Source organism: Hippocampus zosterae, chromosome 6 (genome assembly GCF_025434085.1).
Source record: "Hippocampus zosterae strain Florida chromosome 6, ASM2543408v3, whole genome shotgun sequence".
NCBI classification, from domain to species: domain Eukaryota; kingdom Metazoa; phylum Chordata; class Actinopteri; order Syngnathiformes; family Syngnathidae; genus Hippocampus; species Hippocampus zosterae.
The window spans coordinates 6,111,586-6,138,935 of NC_067456.1; the positions used below are offsets into that span (position 1 = coordinate 6,111,586).

Here is a 27,350-nt window from a genome sequence, read left to right on the forward strand (position 1 = left end):
GTACAAACATGTTTTCCAGTTAAAAAAAAAAAATCTGCACATTGGCAGTTCCGCGCCTCCGTACAAAATAGTCTCTCAGCGCCTCACGGGTCCACCGTCGACAAAGCTCGATGACATCCCCTGATCGAAACCCCCTCAACCAGGCATGGATAACAAATGTCTTCTTTTCTTTGGTCTTTTTATTGAAGGCATATGGCATATATTTCACTTCAACATAGTAGGGGGGGGGGGGGGGGGGAATGAAGTGAATTCTCAGTTCAGTATGATGAATAAGCGGCAACAAAGTAACAAGCGGTTGCCTGGTGATGAGACTCTGTTTTCTGGGTGTAGCCCGCGCAAGATGTTGCTCTGTCGTCGATCTCACCCAGAGCCAAGGCTGCCGAGTTTGAGGCAATGTCCAACTGTTGAAAAATGACTTCCGTGCTCGTGGTGTAGTCTCAAACGCGTTCTCCAAGTCATTAGTGGCAACGCCATCCATTGGCCTGGAGAGCTCGGAGCGGGGCGGGGGGGAGTGCTCGGTTCCTCTTTATCACATGCTTTACGGCACCACTTGGTGTCTTTACGCAGGCTGAGGCACAATTGGATGTCAAATTGTTTTTTAATAATAAGAGAAGCCATCTTGGATCAAATTTGAGAAGTCCCTTGAGGATTAGAAGTGTGGGGGGGGGGCGGGGAGCCAGAAGAAGCACTGCACCACAGGGCGAAGCAACGGAGCGAAGAAATGGAATCATTTTGCACAAAATTTGATATTCCATTTTGGAGATGTACAGAATAAATCTGTGTTGTTTTACGTTAGCTGTGCAAAGGGTGAAGATATGAAAACCCAATTTAAATTTTCCTGAAAGCTACCGAGCTCAGGGTTTTGTAGCAAAAACTTGAACGCACACAAGAAAAAAAGGTGTTTTGAACTTCAATTGAAGGTGATGAGTGCACCATCACAATCATTATTTATATTCTGGAAGTTGTTCGCAACGTGTGACAACTCAATTCAAACTCAAAGCGCAATATGATCTTTCACTTTCACATGGGCACCGGAGCACGTAAGGAGAAGCTATTTAAGTTGATGGGAGAATGCGCAGAAAGCAAAATTTGACAGGCAACGACCACATTTGAGAGTCACTCCATGCGAAGTGCAAACTGGAAAGGATGGCGGAATCCGCACAAGAGGGGGGGGGGGCTTTAGTCATTCGACTTTATGTTTTCATTGTTGGTAAAGAACATTTTCACATTGCTAAATCTGTTATCATCACGTGTTATGGGAGACACGCTCAAGGCGAGTGCTAAGTGAAGTCAGTTGCATCGGTAAGTGCCACATTGTGATTCAAACTGCTTGTCAGATGCATTTGCAGAAATGTGCAGCCAAGCTAAATGGATTTCAAATGCAGTTCAGTCCTTTCAAGACAAGACAGTGTGTAAGTAATGATTTTCTTTTTTTTTTTCTATGGTTGTCTGACAAACCTGTGATTTCATTCCATTTTAGAAGTTCCCGGTCTCTGGTCGGCAAGTGTTTCCGTTACTTTCCATCTGGCTTGAGCAATCTCATCAAGAGAAACGGTGTGGTCCAAAGAGAAACCCTGGCTGATCTGATTATGCCCTGCATAAAGAAATACATCCTGTATTTAGAGGCGTCGTCATTAATCACTCACAAATAGGTCAAACGTACGCGACTGTACTACCGTACTACTTCTGAGCAAAATGCCAAAAACGCTCAAATATTCTCTATCAACGTCAGTCGTGGCACATCTGTGCCAATAATCGCTACAGGTGGACGATGAGTAACCTTGCACAATTGCAACTGCACTCCTGAAGTGGTGTGGCCTGATGATTGCTAAGAAAGAGCTCAAAATGTTTTAATGTGGACAGCAAAACCAGACCGATGTGGAAGAAAATGGAAGACTGCCATTCGAATGGATGGAAAAATATCCAGAATGGAACAGGGAGGCGATGATTAGCTGCGGCTTGATCAAAAATGATGTGACAATTAGAAGACTCCAGCAAGGTGCCTCCAGCGCAGTCTCACTTGCTTAAAAAAAATAAAAATAAATAATCAACTCACCTAAATGAAAATTGAGAAGCATTTTGTCAACTGATGAAAGCGAGTCAGTTAGTCAGACGATTCCCAAAAACTGAATTAAAAAAAATAAAACCTGGCACATTTTGACCAACTGGTCGTACATTGTGTCTGACGAACAACATTCACTTTTAGGGAATGGTATCCATTAGCACGGCTGCATCCCCCACACCTCCTTCTCCACCGCACCTCCCAACTTCTTCCTTTCATAACTTTGCTGCTGTGAATTTGGAATTTTTCCATTGCGTGACTAATAAAGGTTTTTTTATTTTATCTTATCTTATCTTAAGCATTATCTGACTTGCAACTTTGTCTCTTTTATCTGGAGGCACCTCGCTGGGAGCGATTTGTTTCCTATGTTGCCATTATCAGATGCTAAAGCCGCAGGCTGTGTTTCATCTTTTGTTTTCAATACAGCCACCCACTTTTTTTGGTGTCCTTTTGTTGCTTTATCAGGACTCACCAATAAGAAAACACAGCCTAGGGCAAAAAAGGCGGAGTATGTCCAAAGGGGTTCAAATGTATAGCCTACTATGTAAAGTTGGGAACGATTGCTAAATGCAAAATAAGTACTCGTATACAAATAATTACTGAAAAGAAAAAAAAAAGTCATCAGTGTTTTCTTTGCAGTTTGTTTGTTTTTGTTTTTTTAGATTTAAAGACAATAATACATGATCACCGACTGTGTACTGGGATCTTACTTTTCCTAAGATTTTGAAACTCTTGCAATTGCATCGTCTTAAAACATCTGTGTAATGACACGCAGTAGTAGGAAAAGTTCATTGATAAATTAGCCGTGAGTAATATTCGCTTGACGTGAACGGGAGATCCATGCACTTGGCAGGAGGGTCGAGGTGTTGCGGGTGGATCGACTGGCGTCATCACGAGGCAGTTTGTAAGCGATGGGGAGGACGAGCCCTGCAGACTCCATCGTCGGTTCGTTGCGGGGGATTTGACATCACGCCTGCTGTGTGACGCGGGGAGTAGGAGACCACCTCGCAGTTGGCTGGGTTGAAGCAATCACGGTCGACTGGAATTCACAGTTTGACTCACCGAGGCAATGTGTTTCCCAGAACTTAGCTACCAGGGGGTACACCCTTTGTTTGTTGTGTACTTTATTTTATTTGATTTTTTATGCTTGCGCAGGTAAGTTACTTTCAACTGTGAACTTTATGGGCAGGTTAACTCAAAGTGGCCCATAACTCAAAGTTTCACTCACAGTCTGCATCAAAACTGACTGAGCCAGATTGTGTGTGTGACTTATTAGCTACTCGGCAAACAGCAAAATTAAGTAAATGCGCATGTGTTGGACCACCGTTGTTGCCGTTGACAGACGATGACATCTATAGCAAGGAGCAAGCCTCGCGACACTACACAGTAGTCCAGTCGATTATCGGTGTTGTGGGAGTTTGTCTGGTGAGTTACGTCAGCAGCTCTGACTCCAGCTGCGCTTGGTCATTCGCCAAGCGACGAACACCTGCTTCACGCTTACTGTGTGCTCGCATTTTCTCCTTGTCTGTTTGGCTTCTCGTCCCGTTCAGTAAATGTCTAAAAGCGGATCCGTGAGCGTGGCCTTTCTTTGTCCAGCCAAAGCCGGATCGTACTGTATGTCAAATGTTGGCTTACAACAGAAAGCAAATAAAAATTGAGCAAGCAGCGGTTCCCGTTGGTACTCCCACAATTCTCACTTAACCCCCCCCGCCCTTAACTGCATATTCTTGGACTTTTCATTGGACTTTTCTGATAAAACACAAACCTGTGGTAATGATGGTTGGTTCCAGTAACAAATGGCTGTCGTGAATTGTCTCCTCTCTTCTGTCTGGGCTGTCGTATTCACCGGAAGAGGTGTCATTTTCTCTTCTAAAAAAATAAAACAAAAGTAATGTCTGCATTATGTTGAGATAAATCTGTGCGGCTGATAACCGAGTATGCTTAAAATTACAGTACCAACCACACGAGTTGGCCGAGGCAGAAAGGAAATTATCTTTCATTATTTCATTTTATGAACCATTAAAAAAGGTGGAGAAGCTGCGCGGACTGAGAGGAAAGTCTTCCAATCATTACGTTACTCTTCAACAGTGGTAGCGAAAACTAAAAAAAAAAAAAAAGGTTTGAGGTGTGGCTTATGCTGATTTGACATCATTTTGGGGCTGCTTAGATAATAAAGGGTCCAAGTGGTTCTTGCTGACTCTGAAGTTTCCATTATAGTCTCCATACATTAACATTCAAAACACAAATCATTTTAAATGGAAAGCACAATTATACAGACCAAAATTTATGACACTGTTCCATCTGTTCAAAGTACTGGACTTAAATCTGCCTTGCCAACCTACCTCATTTATCTGCTTACATTTTTTTTACAACAGACCCTTCATTTATCTTGGCTATCATGTAAATTCTTTACCTTTTGCTGAAATATTGGAAATGCATGACACAAATGGTTACAACTTAAGGTATGTAGACAAATGCTTTGGAAAACATTTCTAGATATATTTGCCTACAGGGAATCATTTTGAGAAGCATTCTAGTCTAGGATTCTATCTGTCTGTGCAAATTTCTGCACAGACAGATACACATCTAATCAAAATTGTTGCTACCCGATACCAGTATCATCCATCTTCCATAGTGCTTATGCTCATTCGAGTCTCGGTGCGCTGAACCCTGAACCAGTCACCAGCACATACATAATAGAGAACACAAAAGACCAGAGCCCAGATCTCAACCCCCAACCTCGTTTGATAGCAGTGACTGCGTGAAGAAAAAAAAAAGATCAGATATAAAATATCAAGTTAAGTTTAGCGTCACTGCAACTTTGTAACTGTCAATAATTATGTTGGACCATTAAAAATCAATACATAACTGAGAATCATGACTTCATTTTCACAAGTTAGCTTGCAGTATTAGTTTTGAGCTCTCCTTAACTTACTCGTTTTCAATTTATTTTAGTGACTGCTGTATACAAGTTTTCTTTTCTGCAGCAGCAGTAGGAGAATGCCAGCAATCTGTTCAAGAGATGTGTCAGAGAATTTCCAGGACTGATGTCACGAAAGATATATTTTAGATCCAGACTACAACCAAAAGGTTTTCCCCTTCGAAGGGGTCTAACGCACTTTCCCAGCCTTCTTTGGCATGCTTTCAACGGAGATTGCAAGGAGTCTTCCGGGATTCGTCCACAACTATGTCATTACAGCCATCTTCATGTCATCCCTTATCTTTAAAACGGCTCCCCTTGTTTATCCCCTTGAGCTTTGGAAATAAGGGGAAAAAAAATGCATGGAGCCCCGCTGGATGAGTTGTAAGGTTGCAGCACAGACGGGCCAAGAACTTTTAGACGTTCCGGGACTGCAGATAAAAACTCATTTGGGTTTGAAATATAGCTTTTGTGACAGCAGCCCTGGTACTTTTCTGATAGATCACGTATGTTTAGAATCAGTTGAAGTCACATTTATCAGCGGCTGACCTTTGCTTCCTCTGAACGGAGGCTGTCGGCGGGAGCTGACTCAGAGCATCCTGGAGTCTTCTGATCTTGGCCTTCTTCTCATTGAGCACCAGAACAAAACGGGCGTATAGGTCCCTCGTCATTGTTTCCTTATCCTGAACCTGATGTTCCAGCCTAGTGACAAAGGGACCAAGGCGTAAGCGTTCGCACACATGTATACGTTACATATTTAGAAAAAAAACAAACAAACTTGTTATTGAGTCATTTGCTCAGAAGAATGATGTTGCCTATGTAAATTAACCGTGAAAAAAAAAAAACAACTCGACAAAAAACTCGCACCAGCCATGCACCAGTTACCAGAAATCACAAGAAGCCTCGTTTGGAGCTCTGGGTGTAACCGTCACTACTCATAGGGGTGGCCGATGATGATGTCATAACAGTTGACTGCTGTGCAAGAAAACAGCTGGCAGTGAGAACGAAAAATCAACAAGAGCAAACGGTTCTAACGGTAAACAAACACAGTGTTACTATTCTGGCAGGAGGGGTTGACATTTTTCGGCCGCCGTGCCTTTGAGATTTGAAGGCAAAAGAAAAACCTCCTCAAACTTACTCTTGAAGGATCTGCGCATGATCCTCTTTCAGTTTACGGTTCTCCTCCAACAGCAGCGAGTTTTCTTTCATCAGATGAGAGTTGCGCTTGAGCGACTGGCCAATCAACTCCCGGGTCAGCGCGGATGGGTGCGGAGCAGGCTGAAGCTTCAAAGAGCCCAAGTGCACCTGAAAATGGGAGGAGGAAAAAAAAAATTCAAACACAGTACCGTAGGTCAAGTCAACACGAGGACATCGGCCCGTCACTCTGAGGAAAACTGTTGCGTAGTTCGCAGGATACTAGTTTGCATGACTGGACGATTGTCTCTTACTACTATTGTCAATCAAAAATTCGGTGTTGCATCACATGATCTTTCACAACAGAAATGAGCTTTCCAGGTATCAAGCGAGATCCAGCTGGCCATGTAAAACTGTACCAATACAATGTGTGTACTGGCTTTATCTATATTTATAATTTCATATGTACCTGTGGCTAATAAGCGAAGTGTGGAGAGTCTCCATTGCCAAAATGAATAAGGGGAATGTCAACAGTCTGTCAAATAACCATAGTCTTCTTTTTTTTCCTGTTTCTCTGTTATTGTCACGTATAAACAGAGGCCGTGGCAAGTCTCTTTTTCATCGACTTATGATGGTCATGGTTAGATAAAATGCAGTGTCTTAACATGCTGTTTTCTGATTTAAAAAAAAATTGTTCCTGTTGCAGCAGGTTGGTGAGTAGATAAGGGTGAGTCGCCAAGTATAATTTGTTTGTGATTATCCAAGTTCAGTTGTGGGACTGGAGTCCCTCGCTGTGCGGCGGGCCTTACTCAGCGATGTGGGAGGATCTAATTCTGAACAATGATGTCATATAAATACAGCGGTAGACTGCATGGATGAAGTCTGTGGGGACAAAAATAAAAAAAGACCCTCTCAAGTAAGACTGCCAGTTGACGGTGCTTTTTGGCAAAAGTAGAGGAAATTATCAAAACAGAGCATAACTGTCATGGTGAGGGAATAAATAGCACTCCGTTAGATTCCAAAATCTGCATTGGAGTTTCAGCAAACATTTGCACTTGTGTGCCACCCCGAGATGTTCTGCAGTGCGAAGGTGCAACAAACCATGACATCAGGGTTTCTCTAGACTTTATGGGATGATGAGGTGTTTTTGTCCGTCTGGAAGAAATACAGGAGGGGAGATTCATAGCCAACCAGCTGAACTAGGGAGAAGTCCGTTTTCTCTCTGTTGGCTTCTTGTTCAAGATTACACAAGAGACACAAACAGACTTGTTGTTCTAAAAAAAAAAATTTCATTTGACTTTTTTTTTCGACTGATACATTTTCTTCATTGAGCTTCTCAGCGCAGTCAATTTTTATTCCAATAAAATAAGCGTCACCTTCTCAACAAAGTTGTCACTTCCACTAACTGGCAAACTACTGTTTGTGTCTTGGAAGTCATGCTCCGGATTTCCGTTTTCCTGCAAGGGCAAAATATGTCCACTAAAATAAATAAATAAATAAATAAATAAATAAATAAATAAATAAACACTAGGGCGGCCTGGTAGTTCTCCCCTGGCCTGCGTGGGTTTTCTCCGGGTGCTCCGGTTTCCTCCCACATTCCAAAAATATACATGGCAGGCTGAATGAACGCTCTAAATTGTCCCTAGGTGTGAGTGTGAGTGCGAATGGTTGTTCGTTTCTGTGTGCCCTGCGATTGGCTGGCAACCGATTCAGGGTGTCCCCCGCCCACTGCCCGGAGACGGCTGGGATAGGCTCCAGCACCCCCGCGACCCTAGTGAGGATCAAGCGGTTAGGAAGATGAATGAATGAATGTGTGTGTGTGTGCGCGAGCGCCTTAGCGCATAAAAGGCTGTGCATTTGACTACAGTATATTCCTTTTTGTACATGGAGATTCTCAGTCTTCAGGTAGTAGTCATCTGCAAAGGATGATTTGATGATTTGTCAGCTTCATCCTTGGTTTCTCAATGAGAAGCTGTCAAAGGCTCTTGAACATGCAGGCGTGTCTTGTTAACATTTGACTAACCACATATGTTTTCACTTCTGAACAATTCATTGTTTTACTGCTTGTAGCTTCTATAAAAGTGGTTTGTGACAATCGGAACATGTAGGCTGTTCTGATCTAAAGCACAGTAGGCCGCATCCTGACTACTGTGGGGTTGCACCCCGGGCGCTGAACCCCCCCCCCCACCCCACCACCCCCCGAAACTCAGCTCAGGTGTTAAGTCGCCACTTGCGCACCCCCTCACGCTGACATTTCTCCCTGCATGCCTGCATGTGTGTGGTCTCGCTTTCTCTGTGGTGTGCGGGAAAAAACAAATTATAAAGCAGAGTACAAATTAAATTCTCTTTAGAGGCCCCACAATATTACAACGGCACACTATGATGAATCAGAAACACAAATAAGGTATAATCAATTCTGCATTGAGGGCTACAAGTGACCACACCGAACATCGCGTAAATCTGTTCCCGACTCAAATGAAGTGGAGTTGGCGATCGTTCGGGTCAGTCTAAATTCACAATAAAGTCACGGAGCCCTGTGTCAAATCTCCCCAGCCCCCACTTTTCTTTCATAGCTATTACCGCGATGGCTGCCTAGCCTGAATCCAACGAGGGCATGGGCAATTTTACAATTGAGGTTCCCAAATAAATAAATAAATAGGTATTGTTAGTGGAAACAACACATGGGAAGACCACCCGAGATCTAAGAAGAAGGATGCTCAGAGAAACTCATAAAAGTCAGAGGCAACATAAGAATGTCACAATGATCCAGCGCAGCCTCTCCGGGGGGGGAGAGAAATTCGTGTGGCACTGATTTGTGACTAAGACTGAATGCAAGATGTTCCACTAATACTATCAAACAATGAGTCTTTGGTTCGTGGAAGCCCAGTAAGAGGAAGGATTGATTGAAGACACTGAGGCTGTACTCATGTCTCAGTTCTCATACACTAAATGCTGCAGAGCACGAGTGCAAAGCAACTCGGCATCTAAAATAATAGCATCACGAAATTCTTAATCTGCCATCAATCCACTCTAGAACTACCTGCTGTCTGGCAAGTAAAGTATACTGTAATGTTCAGCGTTGAAATAAATGGAACCGTGATTGCGATGTAGCGAGATTTTCCGATCCAAAATTTCAGTGCTGCCATTTCAAGCTGAGAGGTTTTTCTTAGAATTAGCTACACGCCAACAGATCCTTGTAGAAAGAACTCTCGGTATGATACGGCACAGATTCGCACCATCGCAAACTACAACCGCAAGAATAAACATTTTGTTCAATGAATACCTTTCTGACAGAGTCAATCAAAACATTATTTTTTTTCTTATATTTTTAATGCTCTACTGTCTAATGTAGGGTCGATTCTATCAACTTTATTTACATTGTCGGTGAAGTGTGCTTGACCAGCGATTCTACCATAATGTGTCCAGAAGTCTTTTTGGTCATAACACTGACCGGACTTTTGTCAAAAATCTGAAACATGGGGGTGAACCGACACATTGATTGATAAGTGTGTGGTAAATTTTAAACCACTGTGTTTGGTTCTCTAAGTTTATCCCGCAAACTTGAGGAAGAATGGACTAAACGAGAGATATATCAAAAAGGTAAAACCAAGTCCTGCTGAGGAAGATGGAATTTGTTTGTTATTGATCGTAGGCCTTTGCGGGAAGAAGAAAGGGATCCCAGAATACTCGTATTTATTTTCTTGAGCGTCGGCTTCTCCCCTGAGACAAAGCGATAACGTTAAAGGTCAGCATGCCTCGACTAAGGTGTGGGAGGTCTAACTGAGGTTTAAAGATGCCACTTCTTTTTGTATTCTATGCCACAATAAAGATTCTCAAGAATAGGCATGAGTTTTGGAGCAATCCAAGACAAAAGGTCAAGAAAAAAAAATACAAAGCTCACGTCTTTCTTTGAACTTATACAAACACACGCACAGAACACGCGTTAAGCACACCTCAGCAACATGTTCAAAATATCATTTTGTGATGCGTTTCTTGTATTTGATTTCGCGATTGCCCAATCGTACCCATTATGGCCGGCGTTAAATGTGACATTGAGCAAGATGTCTTGAAAGTAAATGCTGGTTTCGTTACTTCAAATTACAACCTGGTCGGATGTGTGGTCCGCTGTTTGTTTTTGTGTGTCTCCACACAGCTAAAGGCAGAGCTTGAGGTCAAACAAGGGCAGAAGGGGTGGACGTATAGATGTAAAAGATACTTTGCCTGTCATAACAACCAACACGCGGAATTAACACCACATACCATAGGGGTCACAGCATACAAATACGAAAAAAAGAAAAATTGAAACACTCTTCACTAAGATGTAGTGGGATTCGTGTGTGTTCAGTCCCCGTTCATTTCCCATGCACACAAATTACCGTACTATATATATATATATATATAAACAGATTATGGAAGCTGCACAGGTTGGCCAGATCATACAGTACGCGGTGGTGTCCGCCATTTTGTGGCAGTCGTTCGTCAAGATGACAGCAAAGTTGCCACATCGCTGACTTGTTTGACGTTGCAAAAATCACCAAACGGTTTTAAATGTGTGGCGTGGGATTACCTTCCACAGGTAGGATGTTTTATTGCTGTGTTGAACGTATATAACACTGGCTCGGGAGACGGGTGCACATGGAAAGGTTGAAAATGAGACGGCGTATTCCCTTGGTCGCTAGCCCCCAAACAACAATAATAATGAAGGTTAGGCTAACGGGGGCTCAGGTTGCTGGGGTGCATGGAAAATGAGAGTGCCATGGATTTCAGTGACATTCAACTGCACTGTGGTGATTTATGAAGGCAATGTTAGCAATCTTTCTTCCTGAAGTAGCTCTCACTCAGCAAAGAAGGTGTGTGATTCCTTCTGACTTAACAGTGAGCTTTGCTGTATCAGCGGAATATTTCGTCCTAACCAGAGCAAAACGCGAATGTCCTGTCACAATCTCAACCGGTTTGCTAACCGTTTTTTTTCTTTTCACACTAAATGATGAATGGTTAAAAAAATAAATAATAATAATAATCACATTTGCCTTGTATGCTCAAACTTTGTGCTACCCGACTGCAAGAATGAAATTTTTTGACATTTTCATTTGTGTGCATTCGGATCACTTTAGGAAAAGTCATCAAATTTCAGGGTGGGAAAATTATGGCATTTAGGGTATGTTTGTTGCTGTCAAATGTCAAAACTGATCAAATACAACCGGAACGGTATGTCAGGTTTTTTTAGCATCATCTCCAAGTAAGCAGGAACGTGGCTGTGATAACACTGAGTGGCATGATGACAGAATAAAGTAGAAAGTGAACTCAGGACAGGAAGTATGGGCATGGAGCAGACATTAGCACCGTCAGGAGGCGTGGAGCTAGATAAAAAGCAGGAAGCAGGGGCGGGAGGCGCCGTCCCATTCCTGATAACGGGGATGTTCCCACAGTCATTGAGCGAGGAACCTGTACAATAAAAACTGGAAAAAATATTTTGGAAGCTTTAATTTTGTCTTTGCTTGCACAAAAACTAGTTGCAATGACTACACCCACCCATCGGAAAGAGTGCCTGTGAGCTATTTGGTGGCTAGCGCCCCTCACTGCGGCATGGTAAGACTCGCAATGGCCCAGTGGGTACGTTTTCACAGCTCAAAGCTGTTGGCATCATCAAGTTCCTCGACAAAGTAGCATTCACTTTTCGGCGAGCCGTGATTTTGCGCATCTGGCCGACACACCCACAGCATTTGAGAGCAGAGACAATCGCTTGACATTTTGCAATTTCCAAAACTAATTTTATATACCTGGTATTTTTTTAATCATTCAAATATGGCAGGTTGAGTTTTAAAAAAAACTGGTCATAGTGTTTTAAAAAGCTTCTGTGACGTATTCACTCTTCTCCTAACAGACAGATTGGTGTTCAAACACGCATCGAGGAGGAGATCACGTCTGACTCAGCAACGTAAAACACCTCCTTAGTAGCAGTTTCACCACAAACACCTAAATTACAATCACCATTACCACTTCTGGGGACATATTCACAAAATATTATCGTCATGTCAAGTTCAACACCTGTTTTGTACCAACCCACCTTTCTTCTATTTGTAACAGAAACCTGTCAAATATTTCACGATTACCGTACCCTCAAATTATCAGGCTCTGAAAATATGTTCCACTTTTTAATCCTTCGCATGTTGGAAAAGGGCAGTGAATGTCAGCAGAAAAAAAACTGGTGTTAAACAGGCGTGCTATTTTGCACTTGATACAAAAAAAGTGTAAAATGTACCACGCACATTGCACACCCTGGTGATTACAGTCAACAACAATGACATGCATCGAAGAATTTTTTGGTTTTAATTGTGCCACTTAATGTCAAAATCAAAAGAAAAAAAATATGTGTGTGAAGGCCCATTATTCTATGATTTCATTTCATTAGATCATACCCAAATAATAAATCCAAACTCATTTTTACATTCCACGGACAGTTATAGCTCACTCATATCCCAAATAAACTCAATCCACTGAAATGAATGAAAATGACATTTATCTGTCCCACCCCCACAATTTGTTTTTTTGCTACATTTTCAAAAAATAAATTTGCAATGTATTGTTAAATATGTTTTTTTTTAACTGCATAAAAGAACATATACACAATTTCATACTCATGGAGAAAGCTAGAGGGCGTGACAAGGGAAAAAGCCATCTATCATCAACTGTTGTAAAATAGAGGTAGATTAGGAACGTCCTGTCCATAAATCAGGGTTTTATGATCCTTTACAGTGTTCCTTAGCCCCCAGCTTTTGCCTCGCGGTGGTCTCTGCCGAGACAGACATCTTCAGACCCAGGGTGACCTGCACCCTAAAGGCACAAGCACCCGACAAGACTAACACTAAAGCCCACTGAAAGTCCGGCGCTCACTCAAACTTGCTTGTTACCACGAGCAATGGAAGAACCCACAGGTCCCCCCCAACATGTGAAAGCTCACTCGACACACCTCTCGTTTGGGACCACCGAAGCTATTATCTGGTCAAGTGGGGGACCGTTTAGAAACGATCTGTACCTTGAGTTGAATCCGTAAACCTTTCTGCTGAAACATTTACAAGCTGTGCCCATTAGAGCACAATCTCCTGGCAACAAACAGAATGATTTCTATCATGCGCCTTTGTCCAAGGCCACCTCAGGGGAAAGGGGGCTTTTCTATTTCTGCAATCATGTAGACTATAAACCTTATCTTCTTAACAGCCCCCCCAGTAAAAAAGAAAAAAAAAAGACTTCCTTTGGGAGCGATGCCATTGCATGTATTTCTCCCTGGGGGAGAATGCTGGTGTGATTTGGGAGGCACAGGATGTTGAGGAATTTAAGGGCAAAGTAATGAGCCATCGATGACAGCTTTCTTACTGTGGTCTTTTTTATTTTATTTTCTTAAATAAGTGGGAGGGGCACTTTTGAAGGGTTTGTAAGCCATCTTTTAAATTAAGTGTGATGTACGGGAGTGTCCACATCACAAATCAATGAGCTGTGAGCAATATAATCTTTATTGTACAAGACATTCCCCTCGTGTATCCCGATTTGCTGTCAACATTTGCAGTCATGAGTTTGAAGGTGCTGTGCCTGAATGAAATACATTGCGGAAGTATTTCATACAGCAGATATTTGCTGGTGAAGAGGCAGCTTTTGGCAATTTGATATCAATATACTGTATACGGTGCAAACTGATTTTAGAATTGTTTTTGTTTTGTTTTATTCAAAACTACCACCAAGGGTTCACCATTTTAACAATAAGCTGGATTTTGTGTTTTGTTTTGTTTTGTTTTTTGTCAGTCATTTAATGCTTCAGGCTTTACAGTTAATACTGTGCAATATTCAAAATGTTGCCTTACCGGGACGCCGCCACAAATTTTGTGATAAGAGAATTGCCGGCGATCCAGGGTGAGTTCGAAAGAATAGATGTCTACGTCACGGTCTCTCCTTCCGCCCCCTCTGGCCCATCCGCCACCAATCAGTGCTTGATGAAGATCCTTGACAAAACTCTCCATCGGGACCTCCATGTCATTGGCCTTCCTCCTAACCTCGTCTTCTGAAACTGGACAAAAAGTCCAAATCAAACTTGCGAGAAACTGCACAGGGAGCAAAGCAAAACTATCAATACAAATGACGTCATAAGGCATGAATGTACGCAAAAGGCGCTTCAAAGGGAAGCATGCGGGGAAGCCGAGGGGGGGATGTCATCAGCTGTTCCGCAGCTGCACACACGAGGTCCGAGGGTCCCACTTAACACATTAAACGCACAGCGAGCGAGAGATGCGCGCACACACTGGAGCAGTCACAGCCCCATCCCAACCTGTCGGCCCCGGCAGATGGACAGCAATGGCAAATTCAAGGAGCACTTATGCTTCCAGGTGTCCTTCCACACAAAGTAGACTGCTGTGCTTATAACATGCACACAGCGCCTCAATGCAGGCGTGCACGTACAAAGATGGCCCTTTGTGGAGTTTCATCAACTTTATACACCTGTAAGATGCAGTACAGAAGTGAAGGGGTGATGGGAAAATGGGTTCGCTTGTGCCCCCCCCACACCCCCACACCCCACACCCTTCTCGCCCTGGTTAAAGAGTCACAATATTATTCAGACAGGCCTTTGCCAGGTGCAAGTGAACAGTTGGGCCAGTCTGTTGACTGCTTGAGCAGGTGATCAAGCAATCGGAGCGCTTCTAGCTTTAAATCATCCTCGTCATGAGTTATGATGTCGTATTATGAACTACAGAGGTTTTCAAACTGCATTAAGATGTTGTGTGAAATTAATAAATGGATGATTGATCCTGAATGTTTCAAAGAATAGGAAAAGTGGATTTTGGGGATTACACGACTGGCTTTGGGATTAAAAAAAAAATCTGATTAAACAGTGATTTTTCCTATTTATGTTTGGTCGTTATTAATTTATTTCACAGTTTTCTGATAGAATATATCCAAACATGGTGGTGGTAACCCTGATAGTTCCAAGCTCTCTCTTGAGCACTTTCAGCACGGTCCCATTGAAAACGTACACATTTACGACATGTACTAGTGGCACCGTTTCTAAGTGTCGGCCATTATTGCCATTTTCTCACATTTAACACACCCTAGAAAATACAAAATACATTTTATTAGACAGATTCATTTTTTTTGTCCCATTAGAAGATACAACTATGTATTGACAAAAATGGAGTGTGTAGGTAAGAAACAGGTGACAGTTTCACCATAAAACCAACAGCCAACAAATAAAAGAAACAAAAAATTATTACCGTATTTTCCGCAGTATAAGGCGCATCGGAGTATAAAGTGCACCTTCGATGAATGGCCTATTTTAAAACTGTTTTCATATTTAGGGTGTGCCGCATTGTGAGGCGCATAGAATAAAAGCTACAATAGTGGCTGCGGTTAAATTGTGCATCCACTAGATGGAGCTACGTTAACGGAAGAGATTACAACACAATACAATAAGGCCCACCGAATTGTTAGGTGCACTGTTGGCTTTTGAGAAAATTGAATGCCTTTAGGTGCGCCTTATAGTGCGGAAAATGCGGTAACTGTAGAAGAAGGACGTGATGAAGTGACATTGTTCTTATCGGGGAGGAAAATGTTTTGAGGTCCTGCGTAGTCAGCCTGCTGTATTATTTTATTAAAAGCAAACTTTTTAGGGTGCCGGCATAAAGAAAGAAGTCAAATTCTCTGTCCACTGTAGCTGCATTAATAAAAAGAAAGGAATTGGATCAGAACAAAGATTTGATAGTTTGTGTGGCAAATCAGTCACTGTAAGATTCAATCTGCAGTTGCAAAAGAGTCTATTTACCTTCTCCATTCCATGCAGAGACGCCATCGGAGAGAGCTAGCGCGAACCCAGCACCGAGGTTGCCGGCAAAGTCGACTCGCAGGAAATAAGGGATCCCCGGGTCTGTGTCCAGAGTGATCTGTCTGACTGCACTATTCATGTTGCACGTGTCACCTTCACCTGCAGACAAGTGGGGTGACATAAATTCAGGTGCCCAATAGCTACTCTAACAGGCCCCTGTTTTGGTCGTATGTTGCAAACTAAGGCATTCATCGTTTAGTTACATCAAAATGCCTCTTTGTTTTCTTTTCAGATTTCGTAATAAAAGCCTCCATATTTCAATAGGGGTTTTCTTGAGTCAGTGGGACCACATGGAGGTAATTAAGTTTGGGCAGGCTTGTGTGTTGGAAGTGAGGCCCACCAGAGCACTTGCAAAGCAATTACATGTGACGAAAACTGGAATCAAGCCATATCTTCAGCATCTTTCGTTCAGTTGAAAATGCAAATCTCATGTTTAGCGGACTTCTTGATAGTTGATTTAATTGGATTGACAATCTTTATTTGTGAAGCTTGCACTTAAAGAAGAACTATGACATGGTTCTACTGCCATGTTGGATGGTTGGCCTGCAAATTAAGGTTATTCCAATAATTAATTAATCTATCAATTGGTTTGTTGATTGGGTTGTCGATCAAAAGATGAATCTGATTTTTTTTTAAACATGTTTTAATTGCCATACCGTTATTGAAAAACAGGGCAGAAAATGCACAAGTGTAATCATGATTCAGTGTTCGGTTTGATCCAACATATCCGTCAGAATAATCAGAAAAAAAGTTTATTTTTTTTAAGTAAAAGCAAATGTTTTTCAAATGGTTGCAAATGATTTATTTTGAAGGAAAAAAAGACACTAAGTCTGCTTTAATGGAGGCCTACAGAAATGTGATTTATGCACCTCTAGTTAATCTCAAAATGACATTTGCAAAATTGCCTTCACGTTCGTCTAATTTGAGAGCAAAACCTTTGCCACTGACACATCTCATCAAATATGAGTCTGAAATGCTATCATTAAAACAAAATTACGTCTGTATTTTACAAGAAATGACTCGTCTAACAGCTTAGACCACAACAAGCAAAACTCTGATTACCTCAAATTGCCAAATCATCACTTGCAGGGGATGTGAGTACAGTACTGTGCAAATATCATTTAGTAATGTGACCGTGCCCTCGAGGCAGTGTGAGATATTCTGGTGCGACATCAGATGAAATCAGTTCTTCACTGTCCATTTAGTTTATTGGCCACAACGTTATTTTCCGGTGAAATAGTTTGAAAACTTTTACTTGATTGCGGACATCCAGGCTAGAATAAGCGATTAGTGCTTCCAGTGGAGGTGGGAGTGATTGGACATCCTCCCTGCTTAAATACAGGGCAAAGAAATTGGAACTGAAGGGGGAAAAGAGCGGCTAAATTGCCAGTTAGCCAAGTTGCTAGTTGTCTCTGAGTCCATTTAGACACCTTGCAATAACTTATGACGCGTCAACACCCTTCATTTTTCTTTTCGCTCTCGTCACACAGACATACTGAGCTGTACTAAAAATGACAGATTTAAATTGAACCATTGTGCTTCAAGAAGGGGTGCGGCTAGAGGAAGGGGTCGAATGAGATGAGGGAGAAGAAGGGTTCAACTATAACCTCATAAACGGAGCCCAGCTAGTCATTAGTTACTGTAACATCTGGTGTGCGGGGACGATGACCCTGTGGTGATGAGAGAAGGGCATTCCAAGTAAAAAAAAGAAAAAGCTGTCTGTGAGGAATGGCTGGCGAGTTGCACAAAACCCCTCAGAGTGGATCCTGAAGTCTGTTCACGTCCTGCACCAGCGCACATGAAACAGAGAGTATTTAAATCATCGACAATAGTTCTCCTACAGTTTTGACTAATGGCCTTTGACCCCCTTAATCCTGCAACAATTGTCTTTTGTTGTCTTCACGACCTAAAAACAGAATAAAACGCAAGGTACGCAAAGTACTAATCAAACATTGATTGTTTGCCGGGAATGTTTCAAATAAAGTATCCAATTTTGTCGAATTCCATGCTTTAGATGAAGCACGGAGTGCAATTAAAGGGGGGTGACAATTAAGCTGTCCTTTAACTGAACTTTCTCTTTGTGGCTGCTAACAAGCTGGGTGTTGAATTAATATGGGAGCTCGTGTTTCACTCGTAAGATGTGATTCTTGTGTACTTTGTTGTAAATCTAACAAAAGCCAAGCAACTCACAAGTCCTTTTTTTCAGATACATTTGCAAAAACCGATGACATCCAATACAAGAGGTGTATGGAATTGTGTCTTGAAAAAGAAAATGCAAAACGTTAACTCACATTTTCAGAGATGTACTAATTCGGCAATGTGTGTGTGTGTGTGTTTTTTTAGTTGTGCTTCGCAGTGTTGCAGAACTGTGTTACTTTCAGGAGCTTTGAATGATTGATTGATTGATTGATTGATTGATTGATTGATTGATTGATTGATCAACTAATTGATTGATTAATCATAATAAAACACATTTGGAGACGAAAGATATTCCCCATCCATTCACTCCTGATTATACTTTAAGAATTTAGCTTTCAGCTAAACAGTGTCCAGTGATGTTGTTTTTCTTTCTTAGTTTGTGTACTGAGTCAAAAGAAGTCATGTATTTTGTGTGCTGGTTAAAAAAAAGGTTCAATTTCTTCCGGCCAAGTAATGAAAATGATTACAAGTCTACATTTTTCCAAAGTCTTTGAAGCATTGACAAGGCAACTACACAAAATGGAGAAAAAAATCTCCTTTTTCTTCCTCTGTAAACCTCAACCATTAAAATGCTTTTTGCGGTAACTACTTTGCCAACATTTTGCCAACACTGGAAAAGCCAAAATTATGTGGCAGTGCTATACAGTACTAAAAAATGTACGTGTCATTTTATTTGAAAGGACCGATGCCACTGAACACTGATGGTCAAACAAAATGTGTGCGCTTTATGCCACACTTAAAACCGAATTCAAAATACTTACTGTTATTAGGACACTGCGATGTTCGAACGGAGGTTGTATGAAAATGTTTTGTTTTGAGTTGTTTTCCTGTTCGAGCTGTCGCTTTCGACCCTTGTTCCGTCAGCCAATCAGCACACGTGCTGAGTCACGCATTGCGTCATTACGTCAAACACGTAGATTCAGCAAGCCCGGAAGTGTGATGTGGCGTTGATTCACCGTCAGAATGGTGAGCATATTTTCTTTCATAAAGCGCTTGTGTTCGCTTAATGATACTTTTAATCGGGATTTAAAGTGTAAACGCATATCCAGGTCCCTGTTGCAGCGCTACTGAGGCACTCAAACATAAGGCATAGTTGCACGGCTTTGGATTGAAATCGCCGACTAGCGCTAGCCAGCCTGCTAAACACTTCGCCAAGTAAATAAACGCAAATGATCACTTTACATTGCAGGTTTTAAACCATGGCCAACCAGCCTGGATCGCCACCTTGGACCTCGTCGTACCGTAGTATCATGACTCATGTGTATAACTTGATTTCTTTCGGCTAGACAGAGATGGGTTGCCAGCACCGTTGCGTATTCTGTGCCACGTAGCTGCAACAGTCCCATTGAGGACGCTTCCACCACATGCACTATCGTTGTTGTATGGAGTCTCTTCTTGTTAATGACTGCTTTTTTAAAGCACATGCAAGAACTCTGAAGATAAAGTTCATTTGAATGCACTATCTCTGATCATACAGGCAAATCTGAATTATAAGTTACTTGTATACGCATTATTACATTACCGGCATTTATTTATTTATTTGTTTGTGCCTGGTGTGGGACAGAATGAGTGAGGATTTAAATCAAATCATCAAATAAATGGAAATCGCTTCCAGTGTGAATATACCCTAAATATTATTTCTATATTCATTTAAGGGATATATTAATCATTCAATGCATCAACTAATTTGTTATTCAAAGCTGTGGAGCTGAACCGAATCATGTTTCAATTTATATTGCTTTCTTGTCATTTTGCAGTCAGCCATTTTCAACTTCCAGTCACTGCTCACTGTGATTCTTCTCCTGATATGTACGTGTGCCTACATCAGAGCGCTGGCTCCCAGCCTGCTGGACAAGAATAAGACCGGGTATGTTCCTAATATATGTGCTTATTTTTCCATCGTTGCCATTTTATTTACTGTATAATAGGGCAGATTAGAATCCACAATCAGACACGTGCAGCGGATGTTTTTGTCCAGTCATAAAATTACCAGAATTTTGCACCCCCTATTGTTTGTAGTGACTCGAGATAACAGAGCTATTGCCGACTTTAGTCGGAACAGATGAATCAGGCTTCAAGTTGGTCCAGTCACAAAATTACCAGAATTTTGCACCCCCTATTGTTTGTAGTGACTCGAGATAACAGAGCTATTGCCGACTTTAGTCGGAACAGATGAATCAGGCTTCAAGTTGTCTCGATTATCTTTGTGTGCACTGGACCTTTAGTGCACCCTCTGTAGTAAGACAAATATTTGAAAGATAGCCATTCATCCATTGCGATACTAATAAAGGTGGAGGATGGAGGAGAAGTGGCAGTAAAATAGACCAAAAAATATATGTATAAAAACAGTGCCACTAGTTGCATACTACGTGTGATTTCTAAACAAATATGAGGGTGTAAAAAAGAGTCTTAAGTAGAGATTTAATCATTTCTACAGTGGTAAATATCAAACTGCTTTGGAGATTCGTGGGATTCCTCTTTATGAGAACAGAAAACCATAGATGAGTTTTCTGTTTTGTTTGTTGGCTTAGCTGTGAGTCGTTCAGTGAGGCACATGCAAATAGTTAAACAGGAAAATGTGGTTTTAGTTCTTATCATTTCTTTCAGGATTCTCGGAATTTTCTGGAAATGCGCCAGAATAGGTGAGGCCATTTTATTTCCCAACACATTGTCTCTGTCATACTATTGCATCAAATTAGATTTGAAATTGAATCAGTTGTTGTGTCACAGTGGGAGGGATGTTGATATTATTCCTCTGCTTCAGGTGAGCGGAAGAGTCCTTGGGTAGCTTGCTGCTGTATCATCATGGCCTTTAGTATCCTCTTCCTACAATAGACATCCAAAAAGGACCAACGAAATGGCAAGAACAAGAACAACATGGACAATGACAGCAATTGTAGAAGCACCGCAAGAACTCCAGTAGCTGTTGGATAATGTACCAAGAGGAAAATACCCTCACTCTCTGTCGCCATGAACCAGAGTACGTCCATTCTCCTGTGGACGTGGAGGGCAGTCCTTATTCCATTCTTGTGGATCCTTGTGGGTGGTGCAACGTCAGGAAAAAAATCGATTTAAAAAAAAAATCAATATCTGACGTCAAGCGGTCCACATGCCTCAAACAGTTGTCCAAAAAAATAAGGGGATAGGATCTTGTATTTCAGTTTTCATTGAAATCAATGAAGAAATGCTTCAAATTGCAGCCTTTGTCGATTTGGTTGGGCCCGAAGGCATGTGTTTTGTGAACATCACCACCCCGTTGTTGTTCGGAGAAATCGCCGTCATAATCCACAAGCAGACTCAAGTGGACAATGGAGAACCATGTGCAGCGCACAAAGCCCTTTACTTGTTGCAGTGAGAGAGGCTTTGTGATAACCTCCCCACTGATCTTCCTGTCAACACTCAAATGTGTCGACGACTGTTATCAGGACACAGAAATGAATGCATGCTCAATAGGACCACATATTTTGTTGCCACTGTATCTTACACTCAAACCGTACTAACATACGAGATCCAACACAAGAGTTAGAAAAGAACATGATCGTCATGCGATGGTGATTCCATGCAAACGTCCATTTTTCTTTTGTCTTTTTGTTTTTCCATTGGCAATGTATTTTCAAACACAATAAAGTCAATGCCACACATTATATGTAATTTTTTTTAACCTACCAGACTAGCAAGTATACTGCGGTGTTCAGTTCTCATTTTTAATTTGCTTTATTTTTTGTGATTTTTGTACAACAAAAGCAGAAAAATGACCCACTGAATCGGGAATGCATCCTAATTTTTAAGGGATGTAATGGGCTCTTGTTTTGGATCGCATTAAATTATGCAAGCGCCCCGTATGTTGAGGCAATAGATTATGTATGTATGTATGTAAATGTACAGTTGAATCATTAACACTGCACTTAACACATTCATTGCTGGCCCAGTTCAATTGATGCTTGACGTGTAGAGCCGTCAATGGCAGCGAATGAGTTTTAAAAATGGGAAACCAAAACAACAAAATGAAATGTATTGCAATTGTACATAAAAGTTTAAAAAACGGCCCTAAATAAACAGATTATAAAGGCAAATGTCATGATCTTAAAAGTACATTCTTACTTCTACTCTGCCCTGTCAATGATTTTTTTCCCCCCCTCATAGCGCTGTCAGGGTCCCAATTAACACTTTGCAAAGTAATGTTCCAATCAATTGAGATGTGCCTGTAGTTCCTTATTTGGACTTAAAATGGCAGCATTCTTGCAATCGGTCCGTTGCAAGTCAACTTTGAAGATAAATCAGCAGATAACATGCATTCCCAGACAAAATATTTCCTCTTTCCCCTGTCGTGACGAAGCCTAAATAAAGAGGAAGACTTGTTGACTCACTCACCTTTGATAGTCTGATAGCTGTCGAGTGTCCGTATCCCATCACTCCCCCGATGTTCCGTGCCTTGTTAGGGAGCCATGTCGGCCCACGTTCATTTCGGGCCCAGCCAGGTCGAGTTCAAGTGATGCCTGCTGGTAAAACGGGTGATTATCAGGCCACGACACGGGCACAGGAGACACAGAGAAGCAGGAAGCTGTCCTATCTTGGGTCAGCAGAGATACTCGTGTCAATGAACCACCCAAATGTCTCTGGATGAAGAAAGGGAAAAGATACGGGAGCTTTCATCGGCGCTCTGCCTGCGATAGACTCGGTATGCTGCTTGTTTCATCAACAAGAAAAATGCCGCGTATTTGAATTGGCATCAGAATGAATGAATACTCATGCAGGGTAGCGAGTTGATTCTGTTCTTGCGGTTTCTTTTCATTTGGTCAAAACGTTTAGAAATTGAATGTGGCTTTGTCTTGCAATACAATTGAAGGCAGCACTGTGCTCTTGAGGTGACGTGTCCGGAGTGTTGGAAATGAGCAAAATACAAATTTGCGTATTTACGGTTCAGGACCATGGCTGAAAACAACATAAATGTTTTTTTTTCCTCCCTTGTTTGTATTTTCAATATCTTCAAGAAATATTCCAAATAAATTCGTATAATTTCGATTTGTTTTGGGGGTTTTTGCCTTCCTTCAATGTGTGTGAAGTGTGAATGATCTGCATGCTTCTTTAGGTATTTAGGTAGACATTTCGGTTGAAGAAAAAACAGATTTATTATTTTCGCGGTTGTTTTCAAAGCATGAAATGACTACTTCAAGTCAATCGCCACTTTCAACAATATATTTATTTATGACATTGTACAATATATACTGTATATACATGTGTGTGAGTCCTCGATGGATGCCGGTCTCTTATTTTTCATTTCCTCGAAGAAGATGAACATGGAGGCCTGAAGAATGTAAAGGCGATGTGGATGACAAGCATCGGACCACAAGAGAGGACAGAAGTCTGCGAGTATGGCCCATGACATGAACGTTCCAAAGTTTTGCTTTATTTATGCAATGTATCCTGGCCTATTTTTATCATCCTGGTTTATGTGAATGGTAAATGGTTTCTCAGTTTATTGCTATCCTGGATGACATATTAGTTTGGGCGGCGGCCTTTTCATTTGAAGCCAAACTTCCTCATACACAGTGTCCAAAGAGGAGGAGGATGGGAGGCTATTGGATAAGGCCTTCACTTGGATGACTTAAAAGGTTTTCATGTGTATGTTGAGAGCACAATGAAAAATTTAAAGTATGTCTGCGATCAATAACAAAATGTTCCTATAAACAAAATCATACCCGCAAAAAATACCTTGCTTGTTTCTGATATGTGCGCATGAGGTTTTTTTTTTTTTGGAAAGCAGAAAATGTCAGGACACGCTCTCATTTAAAAGGCGGGTCCACAAAGTAGTCCAAGGTCAATGTCAGTGGCCATTTATTTGCGGCAGTGCGATATTAAGCTAACGAAGTAATCGTGGGCCTGGATTACAATTGTAATTGTGAAGAAGACAACATTTAAAAGCAAAGACACTTCCAACGTGAATAATGGTGCAAGCCATGCTAAAAATTCATGCTAATTTCTCTCGAAATTGCCGTGAATGTCAATACGGCTGCCCGATACATCGATAACGGTTCAGGTAATGCAAACATAAAACATTTTCTGAGCCACCTGAAAATGAAAGCTGTTTCAGGTTTTTTTTAGGACAAGTGGAATGTGTAATGTGAGAGGATTTTTTTAAGGAAAAACATTTTTGGGGTGCCTTGGTGTGAGGGCTTATGTGGTTTTGTTTTGGGATTTTTTAGGGGCATGGGAGGTTTTTGGATGAGTGAGTTTTTTTTTTTTTTTATCACATATAATAATTCCCCAAACCTTTAGATATACTGTAAATCAGTCTTCCTCAACTGGCGGACCGCGATCCACGACCGGACCGCTGACCTCCTCTGTCCGCACCCTCGGCAAATTGTATAAAATAATAAATTATAAAGTGATTTTTACGTTATACATTTTATATTTTTGGACTATAATCTGCGCATTACCGCGATCGCTCGTTAAAATTATCAGTTGTATTATTTGCGTGCACGAACAGATGTATTGCAGATGTTTTGCTTTTGTTAAACGAAGGGAAAAAAATACAACTACTGTTTAACAAAGTTAAAGTAATAATGTCTTATTTCCCTAAAAGGGCTATTTGTATTCTTAAGCAGGCACATCTTAACAAAATAAAAGAGTTCCTGTGCCTCAACACTATATCTCTCATTATTTGCTGTGTACTGGCAAAGTGAATAATTGTTATTTTCACGCACCACATTATTGGTTAGTTGTGAGGAGTGTTGATTTGTATAAGCTTGGCTTCACCATACTAAATGGGCATATAGCCCTGGTTCCCATGACAACCATGCATGAGACCGGACCTTGGTCTTATAAAATAAAATAAATAAATAATAAAAAAGTGGACCTAAAGCATTTCTAGTTGAGGACCACTGCTGTAAATGTTTCATCAGGTTGAAAGACTCCCTTGTAACATTCGTCACAATAAAACTGACTGTATTTTAGTATAATATTTAACTGCGTCAACAAAAGGTGTTTTGTGAACCAGTCTCTCTATCACTTCCAGGAAAACCAAAGCACAATTCCAGCTTGAGAACGAACACGGCCTCTGGAATTTATCAGGCAGTTTTCCAGACAGGAGGTGGAAAAATTATTTCTTCTACTTCATTTCTCAAGGTCGCCATGTAGGAACACCAAGAGATGATGGAAAACAAACGCTTGGAAGTTGCGCCATCTAAAAGTCTCTTGTCCCTATCTCTTGAAGAGCAGTTTAGATATTAAATGTAACCGGGTTTTGGCATTTTTTTCAATCAAGTTTATTTCAGTATGATTTCATGTTTTTAGCCAAACAGAGAAAAAAAAAGAGAGAAGCATGACTTGGCAGAAATAACACCGCCAAGCTAATTTCTGCTACCATGGTGGTGTTCTCTCTTTTCCAGTTTTAAAAATGTTTTCAAAGAACTCCCAGTCATGATGCGGCACCGTTCTACAAACGACTTCCACAATAGCAAACAATCCACATTATTTATGTGCTTGGATTGACTTTTGTGTGGGTTCTTGCTTATTTATGAGCACGTTTACTTTGGAAATTGTCACTTGACCATGACTGTGATTCACTGCGTTTCATGTGCCTGCAATTGTCTTTTTTATAAATTAGAAGTGTTGTGCTCGCAGAATTCGATTTTAAAAAAAACTAACAGCGATGCCCAGATTCCACATAACACACTTCGGGAAATGATGAATCTTCATGAAAAAGTTGAAACTTTCCGGATATAATTTGCTCATATTTTCATGAAGTGGCACTTTGACACACTGGTTCCATTGTTAGGGTTGTTTTGGCGGCTTGGCTGACGTAACCAAGCAATGAAGTTGACGATCCACATGCAAGACACATGTATGACCGCAGCATTTGGTGGTGTGAAATGAAAATAACACACCCACTTTGGGAAGAAGAGTCTTGCTGGAATAGAAGTGTTACCTTACAATCCACCCTGAATTTTGGACATGACAAAATGTTTAAAAACTATTGTATGCCTGAAAGCTTGTTAACTGAAAATATGTCTAGGGAGCTTTCAATGAAGGCGACCATCATTTTAGACGAACCTCTCAATATTATTGCTCCGCAGTCATACCTCAAACCTTAAAATGCCAACGTGAGTTTCTGAGGAATCTGCATTGTCAGTGAACATTTCTTCAAAAAGAAATCAAGTGTGCTTGCTGCAAGTTCTTTATCGCTACTCTCAGTTGAAGTTTACTGTTTAAGAAAACCGAAAGAAAAGAGAATTACATGAGGATTGAACCAAACCACGTAACTTGCCTTCTGAAAATCTGCTAGCCTAATGCTAATGCACATTGTGAAATCACATAGCCAGGCTAATTAAACTAGCATCGTATCGTGGTAAATCATAAACCTTTATACAACTCATATTTTAGTACAACCGGTGCAGCAATACATAATTCACAGGCATTCATTATCTGTGATTCGTGAATTTTTTTTTTTTTACAATCACAACAAAAAGAACATTTGTGATGCAATGTGTAAAATATGAAATTACTTTATTCCAGTTCGTAATGCCATGCTTACATGTTTCTCTTTAAAAAAGAGGTATAATTCATAATCAATTTTGTGTGTGTATTTTTTTAGATGGTAAAGAAACGCAGCATTGAAGGACGGCCTTGATCATTTCATCATGTTAATTACGTATCATGTTAGGAAATCGTCAACCGAGAGGGAATAAATATGAGTTTGGCTTGTTCCAAATGATGGCTGCGATTTTTATACAACACCAGCTTCCAGAAATCAAATAAAGTCATGATGTTTTATCTTCCTCCCCAATCTTGGCGCAAGTTAGTCAATATAATTACGGCCTCCATGACGTCTGAATTTACAATCCATCATTGTTAATTACTTGCAAGATGTTTCGTATCAAATGCGTTATTCAAGTTTGTAAAAGGAAGTTGAAGGGTGACTGATGACTTTTGGAGACTCTGATTGATATCACACCACACACGGTGTGCAATCCCTCAAGGGCCCGGGCCACTAATAATATCACAACATCTCCCATTTGTAAATATTACTCACTCTCTGACGCCTTGCTATTCAGAAATCATCTGAATCTGAGGGGGGCGGATATGAGGTGGTTCAATAACTTTGCCCTCTGTAACATTGTGGACAAAACTGCCCCAGATGTCAGTGAAATTCAAAGGCAGAGCGGCTCCTC

General features: G+C 41.1%; 2 protein-coding genes across 3 annotated transcripts; one reads left to right on the top strand and one right to left on the bottom strand.

The window, feature by feature from the left end:
- Nucleotides 1–159: 159 nt before the first annotated feature.
- On the bottom strand, nucleotides 160–19,076 carry LOC127601812 (DNA repair protein XRCC4-like). Of its 2 annotated transcripts, XM_052067479.1 has the most exons (8): nucleotides 18,942–19,076; nucleotides 15,922–16,080; nucleotides 13,973–14,175; nucleotides 6,121–6,287; nucleotides 5,532–5,684; nucleotides 3,828–3,928; nucleotides 1,459–1,594; nucleotides 160–568 (listed from the first exon to the last, which is right to left on the bottom strand). In XM_052067479.1, the coding sequence occupies exons 2-7, from the start codon at nucleotides 16,058–16,060 to the stop codon at nucleotides 1,467–1,469; spliced, it is 891 nt and encodes a 296-aa protein (XP_051923439.1). In that variant the 5' UTR covers nucleotides 16,061–16,080; nucleotides 18,942–19,076; the 3' UTR covers nucleotides 160–568; nucleotides 1,459–1,466. The 2 variants fall into 2 exon arrangements, with proteins under 2 accessions (XP_051923439.1, XP_051923438.1); XM_052067478.1 differs by lacking the exon at nucleotides 160–568 and having other exon boundaries at nucleotides 1,343–1,594.
- On the top strand, nucleotides 19,051–21,824 carry tmem167a (transmembrane protein 167A). The gene is made up of 4 exons (XM_052067496.1): nucleotides 19,051–19,146; nucleotides 19,938–20,047; nucleotides 20,788–20,822; nucleotides 20,945–21,824. The coding sequence occupies exons 1-4, from the start codon at nucleotides 19,144–19,146 to the stop codon at nucleotides 21,013–21,015; spliced, it is 219 nt and encodes a 72-aa protein (XP_051923456.1). The 5' UTR covers nucleotides 19,051–19,143; the 3' UTR covers nucleotides 21,016–21,824.
- The last annotated feature ends 5,526 nt before the right edge of the window (nucleotides 21,825–27,350 follow it).